This window comes from Muntiacus reevesi, chromosome 15, assembly GCF_963930625.1.
Source record: "Muntiacus reevesi chromosome 15, mMunRee1.1, whole genome shotgun sequence".
NCBI classification, from domain to species: domain Eukaryota; kingdom Metazoa; phylum Chordata; class Mammalia; order Artiodactyla; family Cervidae; genus Muntiacus; species Muntiacus reevesi.
In genome coordinates, this window is record NC_089263.1 from 12,874,641 (window position 1) to 12,891,309 (window position 16,669).

The 16,669-nt window shown below is 40.1% G+C and overlaps 1 protein-coding gene across 4 annotated transcripts in view; it reads right to left on the reverse strand.

The window, feature by feature from the left end:
* The window catches only part of CHD2 (chromodomain helicase DNA binding protein 2), a 113,429-nt gene that overhangs the window by 79,952 nt on the left and 16,808 nt on the right, over positions 1-16,669 (reverse strand). For 3 of the 4 annotated variants that reach the window (XR_010659124.1, XM_065906514.1, XM_065906517.1), the window contains exons 3-7: positions 15,523-15,754; positions 11,801-11,887; positions 10,146-10,207; positions 3,492-3,596; positions 556-696 (exon numbers count right to left, since the gene is read on the reverse strand). Coding sequence is in view for 3 of the 4 variants with exons in the window: in XM_065906514.1 (XP_065762586.1) it covers positions 556-696; positions 3,492-3,596; positions 10,146-10,207; positions 11,801-11,887; positions 15,523-15,754 (627 nt within the window). In the remaining variant the exon portion in view is untranslated. The remainder of the gene's footprint in view (positions 1-555; positions 697-3,491; positions 3,597-10,145; positions 10,208-11,800; positions 11,888-15,522; positions 15,755-16,669) is intronic. The other variant, XM_065906515.1, reaches the window with a different exon arrangement.

Below are 16,669 nucleotides of genomic sequence, written 5' to 3' on the forward strand. Positions count from 1 at the left end.
TTTACCAGCTGAGCTACAAGGAAAGCCCAACACTATATAAGCTGAAACTCAGAGGAATTTATCTGATTGAAAGTGCAATTCAAAAGTAAGACTGCAACCCAAATGTCTTTCCTAAAAAACAGTGTTATACTTTTATTTTTGTTATTTTTTTGGCCACACCACAGGGCATGTGGGACCTTATTTCTCCAACCAGGGATCGAACCCACACCCCATGCATTAGAAGCAAGGAGTCTCAACCACTGGGCTGCCAGGGAAGTCCCAAAGAATGGTATGAAATGAAGATAAAGTCACTACCACCCAAGGAAACGTGAACTTGAATTGAAGTAGTTATCTACATAGGAATGAAGGCTTGCTATGAGTTATCACTATTATTTCCATTTTCCTATTGGCCAGGACCATTCTTTTTGAAAGAACCTTTCTGAATACAATCTCAAGACACAGGTCATTATTTTCACCTGTCAAATGCCTGATCCTGGACTTATTAAAACCAAGCTCTAGCCAGTTACACTATGACCCTTCCTCTCGCTAATGAAACCCTTCCGGGACATCACCTACCTCACATTTTTAGCTGCTCTGCGGCGCGTCTGCCTTTTGGGAGCTTCGTCATCTTCATCCTCATCATCAGAAGAGTCTTGCTTTTTCCTCTTTCCACGCTGAGTCTTAGGTTGCTTTTTAACACGAGGTTTGGGCACTGTTCTAAAGTGATAGAAGGAAAAATGGCCAAGTCCTTACTTCATCATTTGGGGTCTATTTTCAATCTATATAACTGTACTTCCCAGAGCAGCGCTCATCGTAGAGATTAACCAAGGGAATGTTAAGACATGAATATTCCTAGGTCCTGTTCCATGAGATTCTAGTTCATGAGAAATCTCCTTCACTAGAAACATGAAAATGGTTCTACTGCTGATACCCTCCAGTCATTTATAGGAGATACGGTCGGTCCACTGTAATTGCAGGTTCCACATCCACGGACTCAACCAACCATGGATCAAAAACTTATTTGGGGGGAAATAAAGTCCACAAAGTTCCCAAATGCAAATTTTGAAACTGCTGACCATTAGCAGCTATTTACATAGTATTAACATTGCAGCAGGTACTAAAAGTAATCAACAGATGACTAAAATTACATGGGAGGAGAGGCCTAGTCTACACGGAAATACGACCGCACGGCATTTTATATCAGGAAGGGACTTGACACCTGCAGATTCTGGCCTCTATTTAACACAAGGGTCCCAGGACCCATTCCTGGTGAGGATGAAGGGAGGGCTGCACTGTGGGTTCTCTGGCAAGGATTCTCAACTGCTCCTCAGGACCACCTGACATAAACATACACACATAGCCTGTGGCTGATGGCAGCTCTTTTCTGGGAAATTTGGAATATCTACCAAAGTTACTAATGTAACCATTTTACTTCTGGGAATAAGTAAAAGATACAAACAGATAAACTGATACAGGCAAAGTAAAGTACTCAATGTGGTATTTGCAATAACAAAAAATTAGAAAAACTGAATGGTCATCAAGTGGGAACTAGTTCAATAAACAGAATACTTGTTATTGTTGTTCAGTCACTAAGTTACGTCCGACTTTTCTGCAACCATGGACTGCAGCACACCAGGCTCCTCTGTCTTCCAGAATCTCCCAGAGTTTGCTCAAATTCATGTCCCTTGAATCAGTGATGCTACCTAACCATCTCATCCTCTGTCACTCCATTCTCCTTTTGCCTTCAATCTTTCCCAGCATCAGGGTCTGAAAACAGAATACCATGCAACCATAAAAAACAATGGAGGGAGGAGTTTCCTGTGCATTGGTAAGGAAAGATTTCCAAGAGAGATAAAGAAAGAAAAATGCAGGAGAAGATGCATGGAATGTTATCATCTGTATAAAGAAGTAAAGGACAAGAAATAACTACACGTATTTTTTCTTCCATGTACATAAAAGACACCTGGGAGACTAGCTGAGAGGCCGTGCTCTGCCGCAGACCACGGGCACAGGTGAGACCGGCCCGCCGCTGGCGGCGCCTCCCCTGCAGCCGAGACTGAGAGCCACAGAGTTCTCACAAGGAAATCAAGTACTCCCCGCAGTGGTGAGAAGGTGAGAGGAGAAAGACGGTTCCGAAACTCACAACCACAGCCACCTCTTTCTCTCATACTTGCCGTAACCTACACTACACAGACAGATGACCAGAGAGTCAATAAAAGATGTGTAAAATCTAGAAGACAGAACTAGAGTGGATTCCAGGGCTGAGAGCTGAAACTCAGATGAAAGGAGACAACACCTACTAATGAATGTCCCTACAGGGGTGGAAGGTGAGGGGGAGGTACAACATTCTAAGCCAGGGATAGACAAATACTTCTGCTGTAAATGGCCAGAGGATAAATATTTTTTACTTTCTCAGACAAGAGGCAAAGTTGAGGCTACCACATAGGTACTTACATAACAAGAGAAAATAAATTTCAACAAATATTTTACTGAAAAAATTCAAAATAAAATAATAATGATCAAGTACATTTTTTGTGATACAACATCTACTAATGAGAAGAACAGAATTCTTTTTGAAGGGATAGCATTTCACATAACTAGGGTTCAAATTTAGTGTTCCTTATCACGAAACTACAAATGCTCACCAGAAGCTACACTAGGGACTTCTCCAGTAGTCCCTGGCTGGACCTTGCCTTCCAATGCAGAACCCTGGCTGGGGAGCTAGGATCCCACCTGCCTTGTGGTCAAAAAATATCGAAGCATAAAAACAGAAGCAACATTGTAACAAATTCAACAAAGACTTTAAAAGTGGTCCACATCAAAAAAAAACTTTTAAAAACAAGCTGTGTTGAGCTCACAGGCCACATAAAAATAGGTGGGGAGTGGGATTTGGCCCAAAGCCCACATTTGTCAACCCCATCCCAATACTGCAAGGAGAAAAATCTTCTTGGGGCCTCACTGCCTCCTGTCTTCCTCCCCCCATCATCAGTACCTTTTGTTGCCATTTGTCTGATCAGAAATTACCAGTTTCCTCCCACCCCCACCTACTTCCATCTCTGCACAGATTCTCTGCTTAGTGTTATATAGATCATACGAACAGGGCATACGAACAGGGTAATAAACAGTCGAGTATGTTTCAGTCAGCCAATTAAAACGTAGGAAAACTTAGTTCTCCCCAAAAGAACCTGTACCCTGGTCAAATACACAGAGAGCTTTTTTTTAAGAGTGGAAGAGATATTTGTTCCTCATAACCAGTCCACCTGGAATATGAAACACCAAGATTCACTCTCTAGCTATGTACCGTGCAAACACACAAAATCCATAAGTAGCTCAGTCATGTAACTACTTGCTAGCGATGCAGACGGGCAAGAAGCTAACCAGGCATTCGGAATCCAGAGCCACAACACCCCGCAGCTTGCCAACCGAGGCCCTCGTGCCAGCACGACAGCATCCTCCTCAACCCGACAGACTAAGCTCAGGCAGAGGCAGAGGCGCGCGCGCCAACACTGCACCTTCTGGGGACAGCTCTTCTGGCTCTCACTGTGTGCTCTGGTTCGCTCTCTGCACTGGTGCCTTGCTCCTGTTCCTCTTCTGAGAGCTCCCGTTTCCATTTTTCTCTGTGATCAAAAGCAAAGCAAAAATTTTTTTTTTTCTAAAAGAATTCCTCTAGATCATTTTGCTTGAAGAATCTGGCAAAACCAATTTCAAGCAGAAGAGCCAAAAAAGGCAGAACATGTATATTTTAGGTATTATGCTAAAGATTTGTTTTAGCTCCAAATTTTGATTGTGCTCCTTTCTGGGATGTGTAATATCTATTCCTATTTTGTATCTGGTATCAAAATAAATGATGAAGCTAAGGCTGTAATTTTTTTAAATTATTTGTTCTGAAAAAAAAAAAAATGTTGCCAATTCTCTAATATTCTATTTTTATTTACTACTACCATTGACCAGACTGAAGCTATAATATACACTAGATCAGAAGTTTTCAAATTTTAGTATGGATCAGAACTATATAAAGGATTTGCTGAAAGAGATTTCTGGGCCATAGCCAGTTTTTGACTCAGGTCTAACATGAGGCCTAAAAATCTGAATGTTACCAAATTCAGATGATGCTGATACTATTGAGAGTGTTCTCTGAGTACTACACTAGCTATTTTCACATCTTCAAAATATACTGATTAAACAATCCCTAAAATTATGTTATTAATGATAAACCTACCACCTACTAATTAACCTGCCCAGCTAATGAAGTAGTTTTAGTAATCCCTAAACACAGTAGGTGTTGTTCTGCTCATCAAGATAACAGATGTCTGAGGGAGAGTCACACTCTGTGCCACACCCTGTAGGTGCCCTGCTCTCCCAACAGTTCCTGAAGTTTACTTGAAAACTAAAAAAAAAAAAAAAAATTACAGGATCTCAGCTCATTCCTCACCTGCAGGGAAGAAGGAAGGAACATACAGAACAGCAACTGGTCACAAAACATCTAGGGAAACAAAAAACTCAACAGGCAAGAACCTGGGTTTAGGGTTTCTCTCTAACAAAACAATTACTATTGTGCCTCTGGCCTCTATATAGAAAATGAGGTTATGCTAATTGCAAATTGCAAAGTCAAGTCAATATTCTTCATGGAAAAATAAGTCAAAGTAATAGTCGAACAACCTTTCTCAACAGTCCTACACTTGATTCAGTGGAAACACCAGGAAAGAAAACATTCTCAAGCCTCCCATGAAAAGGTCATAGAGCACTTCCACGTACATTACTCAAGTTCTACTGGCACAAGGGCAGGCAAGTGGAGATACATCTTTGTTAAATACAGATACAAAGACTGAATGCTATCAGTCTGTCAGACAAGTAGGGTGACTGGTAAAATATCAAGGTCTACTATTATCACCTAATATCCATCCCTTCCTTTTTAAAGCAAACCATACTTTGGGCACCTGCCTTAGTTCTCCTTTCCTAGAGTCTCATACAATAAATGTGTTCTAAAGGATCCAAGGAATAGATGTACGGACAGGAGGAAAAAAAGATGTCTCCAGCAATGGGGAGACTGATACCTAAGGATCTAGCCTTCCTTGGCCAAGTCTAGAACAGTTTATTTACCCCTTAGAAGGAGTTTACACAGTCAAACTGGAGAGCTGGTTTCATAAGAAACAAGTTTGAAAGGACAGGCACGTAAGACCTAACGGAGAACAGAGGAGATGAGAAAGCTCTACAACCAAGTATCATTCATAATTTCTCTAACTCTGCCAGGAACTGAGAGTGTTATATCAGAGTAGCTAACGAGGTCCACTTCAACAATTTTAGAGACTAAAATGGCAGTAGACACTGAGAGAATGGATGTTGAGAGTTTTCCAGTTAAATTGCAGATCTGTAGACGTACAGATAACCAAGAGGACTTTGAATCTCCCAATATGAGAAGGTACAAAAACAGCCAATCAACTGGTCCAAAGTCCTCTTCCCATATAGAGGGAAACTCAAATCCAGCGGGAACAAGCTGTTTGGTATATGTCAAACCCACATTTCTGCTACTCTCACCAGAACCCACTGAAGACCATTCCAGGAGGAGCTGAACAGTTAAGAGGCTTAAAAGGTTGAAAGGAGTTTTATGTATGTGTATCTGAAATTGATGGATTATTTCAATTTTCATTTTAATTTTCAAGAATGGTGGGGGAGGGAGCAAGTTAGGACCAGCAATACTGTTAATTCTGTGTAAGAGGTGAAGTGACAAGGGCAAATCAATTACTAACAGATTATTGCCCCAACCCGGGGTCTCCAAAAGGTGAAACAAACGTCCACCCCTAGTTTGCTGGCTTCTCAAATAATGTAGACTGTGACTCCCTGACTAAGCTGTACATTATAAGCCGGGCTACAAAGAGGAGAAGTCTCAAATATGAGATCATGATTAAAATATTTTTCATGTTAAAGAAGACTTGAATTGCCAGATCCAATTCTAAGAAGTCACCAGTGGGATTCCCTAAATGGGAATCAATCAAACTTTGGCCAAAATTTTGCTAACTGGGGGAGAAAAATACTAAGATTTGACCGCTGAGGACTCAAGGCCATATAAATAGATAGGAAAAAGTCAGAATGCAAGTTAACTAGGTATAGTTTTCTTTCTTTACTGGGAAAAAGTGGATTCCTTTTAATTTTTCTTTACTGGGAAAAATCAAATCTAAAAAACTATAAAGAAGGGAAGGAAAAAAAGCCATTCTAAAATAAAATAAGCCTAAAATCTGGCCAAGAGCTACTGAGGCTTCCTAATTAACTGTCTTTGAGAGCTCAAAGAAAGGAAATCCTTTCTCTTCCACTTTAGAAGGCAGAAAAGGAAAACAGGGAACCAACTGCTTTAACAGCACTGATTTTCAGTCAAGCGTCTCTATGAAGAGGATAAATCTGGTCTAACAAGGACTCTCTTCTGCTGTGTCAGAGACTGTGACAGACTTCCACTTCACAGCACTGGAAAGGAAGAAACAACTATAATCTCAGGAAAATAACTTCAAATGATTACAGATAAAAACATTTTTAAAATTACAGGTGGAAAAAAATAAATAAATAAAATTCCAGGTGGAAGAGAGGGTTCTAGAGTCACTGTTCAGTGGAGCTCAACACTACTGGGACTGTAATGAGTCAGCAGAAATCCTACCCAACATTTCACAAATTAGGACAGCATGAATAGGGACTGCCTTACCTGCCTCCTGAGAAACCTGTATGCAGGTCAAGAAGCAAGTTAGAACTGGACATGGAACAATGGACTGGTTCAAACTTGGGAAAGGAGTATGTTAGTTATACGCTGTCACCCTGTTTACTTAACTTCTATGCAGAGTACATCATGAGAAATGCCAGACCAGATGAATCACAAGCTGGAATCAAGACTGCTGGGAGAAGTATCAACAACCTCGGATATGCAGATGATACCACTCTATCAGCAGAAAGTGAAAAGGAACTAAAGAAACTTCTTAATAAAGGTAAAAGAGGAGTGAAAAAGCTGGCTTAAAACTCAACATTCAAAAGCCAAGATCATAGCATCCAGTCCCATCACTTCATGGCAAACAGATGTAAAAAAGGTGGAAGCAGTGACAGATTTTTTTTTCTTGGGCTCCAAAAATCACTGCGGACAGTGACTGCAGCCATGAAATTAAAAGATGCTTGCTCTTTGGAAAAAAAGCTATGACAAACCTAGACAGAGTATTAAAAAGCAGAGACAGCTCTCTGACAACAAAGGTCCCGTATAGTCAAAGCTATGGTTTTCCCAGTAGTCATGTAAGGATGTGAGAGTTGGACCATAAAGAACTGCCAATTAATTTAAAAAATGTTTTCCTCCTCTAAGCTTTTAAAATACTAACTCACATGACTCCAGTGGAATTAGTCCCTTCTAAGACTGTAGTCCTTAAAGTGTCAATATCACAAAAGCAAAAAAAGTCTGTGAAAGTGCTCCAGACTAATGAAACCTGACAACTAATACAATATTTAACCTGAGACTGGATTCTGTACTGGGGGTGGAAAAATATTATAAGCAACATTGGTGAGCTTTAGATTCCAAACTGGAATCTAAATTAGACAATGGTATTGTAGCAATGTTAAATCTATTTACCTTGAAATTGTATTTTGCTTACAAAAGAGAATATCCTTATTCTTAGAAAATACACACTTAGTATTTAGGGGTGAAAGACCATGATGTATGAATCTTAGTCTGAAATGGCTCAGAAAAAATATTACCTTGTGTGTATACATAAACATACATAAAGAGAACTCTCACAATGATAAAGCAAATGGGGCAAAAACAGTACGCAATGGTGAATCTCAGTATACAGGCATTCCTTGTACTGCTCTTACTCTTAAAATTTTTCAATTGTTTGAACTTAATCCCCCCAAAATGTTTAAAAAATGGTTCCTTTTAAAAACTTTAAAATCTGTGATACAACCTGCAGGGTTTCAGAGAAACACTGCCCTGTGCTAATATGTCAAAATTTCCACTCCCCTGAGTGCATCTCGCTCAGTTCTGTGTCCATGTGCACACACACTAGGCTGTCGTCCTTGCTGAGATCAGAGAGGGCCCAGCAGTGCAGTCTCTCGTGACCTGAGTCTCAGCAGCTGCAGGACCTCCTCTAAACCATGTTACTAACTAAACTAACTCAGGAGAAGAGCTCTCCACAAATCCCAGTGCCCTCCAGATGCCCAGGAGGGCATGACGTGAGGCCAGCCCAGAGCCCAGACTAAGAGGCACGAGGAGATCCTCCGCTTATGATAAGTTCCTAAGGAAGAGCCCAGGAGTAGACCAGCAGCCTCACAGAAGACACACCCTCTCTCCCTTACCGACAAGGAGTGCAAAGGTTCTACTCGGGCAAAGAACGGTCACAAGGGCCTCTGAGAGCTGCTAATTTTGGAGAGCTCTCAGGATTGAAAGGAGAGGGAAAAACAAATACAGAAATCAGTCAAAATAGCAAGTCTGATGTATCACACAGGGGCTGAAAGCTGGAGGGCTTCTCACACCCAAACGAAGCTACATAAATGAGGTGTTCAGGGACTTCCGCTAGTGCTTCAATGCTCAAGACTCTACGCTCCCATTCCAGTGATGACAGGTTCAATCCCTGGTCAGGAACTAAGATCCCACGTGGAGAGTGGCCGAAAAAAAAATCAGGAGTTCAGATTTTCAAGTACAGTACATTTAGATTCCTGCCAATGGACCAGCAGAATGTTGCCAGATAGTGGAGGAAAAAACACATGCATGGACTTCCCAAAAAGCCTCGAAAGCCTTTAGCTGGGGAAACTGAGATCTCCTGAGCAGGCCCTGGGACGGGGATAGAGCATTCTGAGCTGCCATGAGGCAGGGGCTTGCCTACAGTTATCATTTCTGCAACTCTAATGAAATATTTAAAACACAAATGGAAATTGTATGCCCTCTAGGCAGGGCAAAATTAAATACTATGACTTTTCTTAGCATAGTTTCTAATAACTGTTAGGTTACCAGAATAAGTATTACCCTATTCTAGAGATGCGGAAATTTAAAGAGTCACATTACTGTGCCTCAGGCCAAATACTTAAGAATTACGCTGTGTTTAGTCACTCAGTCCTGTCTGACTCTTTGCAACCCCATGGACTCTACAGCCCACCAGGCTCCTCTGTCCATGGAATTCTTCAGGCCAGAATACTGGAGTGGGTTGCCATGCCCTCCTCTAGGGGTCTTCCCAACCCAGGGCTCAAACCCAGGTCTCCCACATTGCAGATGGATTCCGGATTCTTTACTCTTTGAGCCACCAGGGAAGCCCATGAACACTGGAGCAGGTAGCCTATCCCTTCTCCCAGGGATCTTCCTGACCCAGGAATTGAACTGGGGGTCTTCTGCATTGCAGGCAGATTCTTTACCAGCTGAGCTTCTAGGGAAGCCCAAGTTAAGGATTACTAATACTTTAAAACAGAGAAGATATAACTGGGACTCACAACGAGAGCCAAGGACAACTGTTTATCATGAGAAACCCCTGAATTTGTGTGCAGGGTTTTGAGTATTTTTCTGAGAAGACAGGCTGTAGAATTCAGTTTGTCAAAGGGATTCATACATTCCACCCCATAAAGATTTAATAATTTCTCAAAAAAAAGTCAAATTTTTTTTACCGAAAGTAGAATTTTTAAAGTTTTACAATAACAAATATCTAATCCATATCATAAAGGGATTTCACATTAACCTCATAATTAAAATTTTCTTGCTTATGAACTCTCAACAGTAAAACTACACAGACACAATAATGTATTTCATATTAAAATGGGTGTCCAATCAATATAATTTTATCACGCCAACACAGAGAACAAAGGAACAGGAAAAACAGCCAATCTAAATGTGTTCCTTGCTTAACTGGAACAGAACACCAAATGCCTGTAGGTTTGGGATTTGTGCACATTTTTAAGGAAAAAAAATAATGGGCTGATAGGGCAAATCAATGGAATAGCTGTGGTGTGCCCTGAAAACCAGCCCAACATTTAACATCTGAAAAACTAAAAACTTCAAATGCCACTGCTGCTGCAGCAGATTCAGACAGACAGGACGCCAAGTCAGCAAGAGACAGAAGCGGACTCTGGGGCCCAGGGTGCACTGCAGACGCAAGTAAGGCAGTCTCAGAAACAGCTGCATGCTCCAAACTCCCCAAGTGAGTACTACCCCAGGAAAGACTTACTGTTTTTTCAGCTGCCTCTGGCCTCTTCTCTTTGGGCTCCCACTCTCAGACCCGCTACTTGCCTTCAGGGTGTGAAGGGGAAAAAGATCACAGACTTTAGTTCACAGTTCTCAGGGACAATAGGAACCCCGGTTCCACAATGCAACATTACTCAATAATGAGCTTTCAAACAGAAAGACACCTAAGCCTCTGTTTGGTGGTGTTCACTCTTTCGTTTTGAAAATTAATCTGTCTCTTATTGCTGAGTTACCTGTAACACCAAGAAGTATTTCTTTCAGCTTGACTTCTGAAAGAACATAGTCTAATAAAATTTTGTGATGAAGGAGACATCCTGTACCTACAATGGCCCACTGAGCAGCCAGCAGTCACATGCGGCTGGTGTCACTCAGGAATGGACTTTTCATTTTACCTAATTTTAACTAATACACATTTTAAAAGACCCATGTCTAATGGCAACCATGCTGGGTGCTGATATAGACCATCTGGCACGAAAATGCCACACAACATTTAGCGTGCCTTTAAAGGCGGTGACTGTGAACCTGTTTCATTTCAGACTCAATGAAGGGCTTGTTCAACCATGAGCCAGCAGTACTCTGCTGACAGCAGCAGACCAAGGGATTCCAGTCACAGACATCTGAACAACTCTTCTTCTCACATGTTAAACCAATAGGCAAAATACTCCCATTTCTGTTGGTCCTTTGACCTACCGACAATGTGTTAATTTATATACAAAAGGGAAAAGGTTTACACACCATGTGCTTGGTTATAACAAACATGGAAAAAGAAAGCTAACTGAGGTTAACCAGCTCAGAGGTCACTCAAAATAAAACACTATAAATGCTATGCATGTGTAGTGGTCAATCACATTTTTAAACTACACTTACTGCCCCAAACTCATTAACCTTTGGCTACTAATATTTAACTGTTATCAGTAGGACACTGCATAGTTAAGAACAGAAAAGTCCTCCAAAGAATGCAGAAAGGACATTTCACTGAGAGACCAAAGAACACCTCTTCAGAATGTAGTCTATAAACCTAACACAGAATTAAAACAGAGAATTTCCCCAAAAACTTCACACAAACTGAGGAAAGGTCTGATTCTATAGAGACAACAAAATCCAATATATGACACTAATTTTTAAAATCATCAATCTATTCAGTCTCAGAAAATTTCATCAGAAACTAAATAGGTATTCAATATTTTATACTGCACATTAAAAATGAACTCAGAAAGCAAATTTTAACAATTTAGGTAAAGTAAAATAATTACTTAAGCACACTCTCCTTTTCTCAGCAGTAAATCTAAAGCTACTTCCTTTGTCACCATTGCTTAGTGACTCAGCTAACAAAATCTAGAATTTACAAACTCGATGTTTTAAAGAGTAAACTTCTTGCTATAATCAACTGCACTATGAGAAACAAACAAAAATTCAAGGGCAGTTTTATGTAATACTCTACACTGACATGATCTTTCTGGTAATTTTTTTTTAAAGCCACATGTGGCTTTTCCTGCTGTATTACAAGGTTTAAAAAACTTTCTTTCCAGTCACTTAACTCCCATGCCTGAAGTTCATGGTAATACAAACCAGAGTCAGAAAGGATGAGGTAAGATAAGGAGTGTGAACATATCCCCTTAAAACATTGTTTTTTCTTACCTCCTCCTTAATATTAAATCGTGATGGTTCTTGTCTGCTTCGGTTTGACCGCCTAACCCCATAAACATCAGGATATTCTTCCCACATCTGTAAAATTAACAGACTACACATGAATCTTTTTTCTTGACTCCCATTTACTATTTACATTATTGGAACATATATTTCAATTTAAGTGAATTCAAATAACTATATATCAAAGGGGTTGTTTTGTTTAATGAGACAATAAAGGACCATCCTGAAAAAGAATAAAGCATATTACCCTAGAACTCATTAAAGTTGTGACAATGCCTCTTCGTCACTACACGGCTATTAAACTAGAAAGCACGCTGCCTACCCATTGTCAAAATATAAACTTACAGTTGAATAATATGGAGACATAAGAGAACTGCTTCCACTAAAAAAATATTTACTTATGAATTTTAAGTCCCTAATGCTTTCAGTTTCAGCTTTGACTGCATAAGACTCATCTGAGAAACTCAAAATCAACAAAGCCCCACCACCAACTCTTGTTAAGTAAGAACCAGTTTACTTGCATATATTTAAAAATTCCTCAGGAAGTGCAACATGCCAGATATATTCAAAATTCAGCATTTCGAACATTCAGCCTTAAGTTCTCAGAAGGAGACCCACTGGCGCCCTTGCCCCAGCACACTTCATTGTACACTCTACCAGTACTTAACCCTTTGCCTTGAAGACCTGATTTTGGCCTCTCCTGCCTTCCAAGATGGCCAAACTCTTTCTATGGAGTGTGTATCTCCCCAAATAATCCTTCTTTCACTTTAAAAGACTCAAATTAACAAATCAAAAGGAAAGATACAAAAGGCCCCCTTTTCTTCCTGATTGTCTAACCCCCAGCCTCACTCATCTTCCCACAGGTTAACGACTGATAAGTATATTGTGTGTGAATGAAGTGAAGTGAAAGTCGTTCAGTCATGTCCGACTCTTTGCAACCCAATGGACTATATAGTCCATGGGATTCTCCAGGCCAGAATACTGGAGTGGGTAGCCTTTCCCTTCTCCAGGGGATCTTCCCAATCCAGGGATCGAACCCAGGTCTCCCCGCATTGCAGGTGGATTCTTTACCAGCTGAGCCATAAGGGAAGCCCAAGAATACTGGAGTGGATAGCCTTTATCTTCTCCAGGGGATCTTCCCAACCCAGGAATCAAACTGGGGTCTCCTGCATCGCAGGTGGATTCTTTACCAACTGAGCTATGAGGGAAGCCCACGTTGTGTGTTCTTTTAATGAAACCAATCACCTATAGGCAAAAGAAATTTAAAAGATTGTGGAACACTGAAGTGAAGATGCACAACAGAGTTAAACATTTAGAAGAGATGCTTGAAAGCCAAGATTAGACAGTTGGATTTACCATTGAAATATGGGAGGCAGCTAATGTCATGAAAATATTTGGAGTGAGGCAAGAGAAGATTCGGGCTATGGCTCATCATGAAATGTGTGGAAAGTGGACCCCTAAAAAGACAAAAATGATGAAAGACAATCCAGGAACACAATATGTCACAAAGGCAAGGGAGGACATAATCAACAGTACCTTAAAAAAAAAAAAAATCCCAAGAAAGCCAAAGAAAAACAACCCCTCCAAAGATAATAAGCATGATGTTCTAAGGAATAGGCATTTCAGAACGAGAAGCCATATAATCATGTAGTTCAGTGTCCTCAGTTTACAAAAGGAAAAATTTCTTAACCTTAGAATGAGTCGGAGGACAAAAGACCCAACCAAGAATTAGTTAATAATCAAGCGGTAGGAAATAAAGGCAAAAAAGGCAGCGAATGTCCACAACTCGAGCCAATGGGGCAGAGAAAGGGAGGTAGCAGAGCTTTGCTCCAGCCCCGCCAATCAACCCACACCCTGCCCTTTCTTAAACCTGAAAGCTGTAAAATGGCTCCACAGGAATTAGTATTTATTAACTGGGTGGCTCAATTCTTTAAATGGTACTACATTAATTAGCTTTACCATTTTAAAATATTAGGCATTCAGGCTCACCTGTTGGAACTCTATTACAACATACACTGTAACGTGTACATCCTAAAATCATCTTGTGTTCCCATCTGTCCTTTTGAGAGCTAATGATACCTAATTCAACTCTTCAATAAAAGCTACCATGTGAAAGAGAAGAGTGTACAGAAAACAAAGAGTGTTCTTTATAAGCTTGTTTTAGAATAATTATTAAAGTCATTGCCTAATCATTCTAACTGGCTAGTACATCCATCCATGTATCTATTAACTTCTTAAAATTGATCACCTTAATATTTCTGCCAAAGCTGTACTTCCATTGTGACATGCAGTCTTAATCCTGTCTCTCTTTAAGTTTTACATATATATATATATTATACATACACATATATATTCCTTACAGTTGATTCCCAGAATCCCAGTCAACATGACTTTAAAAGTTTTAAACACCCTGTGCAAGTCGTGGTTTCTATGGCTTGCTTTACTCTCTGCAAGTAAAGAACTCTTCACTGTACAGAAGAAAGTTAAAAAAGATGGCCAAGAAGGCCTTCTGCAGGTACATTCCTAAACTGAAAGACACTCAGAGAAGAAGCGGAACCTTCCATTTACAGGGTCTCTCTGAAATAATCACCACCTGAAATGTCTCCTGTGAAAGGTCTCTGAGCAGGCAACACAGCAGAACCCTGGAGTGTCTGAAAGTCCCTTTTCTGGTGACAAGTTAGGTAGCAAGGACAGTTTTCATTTCCCTGTCCCTAACAATACAACACTACCTGCATTCCCCAACCTCCCACCAACCCTTCAGGGCCATTTAACCTTAAGTAATGACTATACTGGAAACAGAAGAACTGAAATAACAGTTAATCTCAATGCTGCCAACAGTTGAAAGCCACTTTGTTTTTTTTTTATTTCAGGATTGTTGAAGCTATTCTATAAAAGTTGCAGGTAATTTAAAATCGTTTGTCCTCCTGGGAAGATCTCTGTGTGTAGACACAGATTTGTATCTTAGAGGAAAAGTTAATTTCTCATAAAGCTTTCAGCATAAGAGATTTTTAAATTTCTAAAATCAATTTTTAAATATTTTTAGTGATTCTAAACTTAATTCTCTCAAATTAGAATTTCAAAAGATCAGCTGCATCTCATGACTACCCAGACCAAGTCATTATTTTTCCCCAAAAGGAATGCATCCCAAAGTTTGGACATCAGTGAGAAAATTCTATGCAACTCAATTTTCATCTTTTTGCATTCTCTGCTGGAAAATTCTTCCGTTAGGCGAAGAGTATCTACATTGCCTAGGTACAGATAATTTCTTTTCTGTGAGGATTACTTCTCCGTCTATTCTTTAATAAAATAAAACATCCCTTATTCTTGGACTGGAATCATCCATCACAGTACAACTGCATTTCACAATCATATGTGAATGATTTTCTCTGGTATTACTCACTATTGTGCTAAAATAAATATATATATTTTAACTACCTTTTTTAAATGCCAAAAAAAAAAAAAAAAAATGTCTCTCTGCCCTATAGGATGGTTCATGTAATTATTAGTATTTTCCTCACAGCCCTGTGTCTAACTAGGAGAGCAGACAGCAGTCCCCGTTCAGAGCCAGAGACAGTGCATTGCTGGAAAAGGCAGCCGCAGATGAATTTCACTATGGAGATACACCGAGGAGCTCTCCACGGGACGCAAAGCTCTGCTCTCGGGTCCAGGCTCGCAGCACACTTATACTGTTCAGCAAGGCTGATTGGTACCTTCTTCACATCAGCTATCCGTTCCTTCTTAGAGGCTGGTTTCTCTTTGGCTTCCGGAAGAACTGGCTGGGACTTGGAACCTGCCGATTCACTCTCAGATTCCGACTGACTCTCCGAAGATTCAGAGCTACTATTTGACTCACTGCCATGGCCACTTCCTGGATCGCTGCCCTGCTCACTCTCCGACTGGCTGCCTGAGTCTGAACCCGAAGCTTCTTCAGATGCTGAATGACTTAATTAAAAAAAAAAAAAAAAAAAAGATAAAAAAAAAAATTTAAGAACTGCCACATAAATCGGTTTTAAAAGAAAAATCCTAGCATTACTATGACAGCAGATAGCAATTTGGTAATTAATACAAGATCAAAATTTTCAAACATACTTTTATATTCTTATTTGCAAATATTGTCACTAGTGCCATTCTCAACATCCCTGACAGCTACCATTTCCTGATTTACTTATATAATGCCATATGCCACATAATTTACATAGATTAGCTCCTTAAAAATAAAATAAAATGGGGGATATTATTTTGTCCTTCACTCAGATGAAGAAAAACTGAAGCTTAAAAGTAGTTAAACAATTCTCCAAGATGACACAGGTAGGGTTTGAAACCAGGTCCATCTGTCTGAATCCAGTAAGTCTTATTTGTTCATTATTCAGCCCCTCCCTCAAGACAAAGACAAAACCACAACAAAGCAAAAGGAACAAACAAACAAAAAAGCAACCAACACAGAACAAAATAAAACCAAGGCAGAGTCACTCAAACAGTAAAAATGCAATCGATGCAATTATCCAATCAATGGCTCTCAAAAACAGGTACAAATTAAAAACATACACACACTAACCCCAAACCAGAACTCCTGCCCTGAAATTTCCTGCAGGTGCATCCCAGACCTGGTAGACTTAAAAAGGATAAACAAAGAGTCTAATCCAATAAAGACTGCCATTGGCTTCCCATACAACACCAACTGCATCATTCCAAGCCCCCATCAGGAAACAGCAACAGGTAAATGGCAGAAGTCACACCAAAAAATAAAACAGAAGGCAAGGGAAGACTGAAGGCAATATATCACCCTGTGTTCCTCAGTGTTAAAAAGAGAGCCAGGGGCATGATGGCAGGAATGAGGATACTCTAAAGAGACGTAAA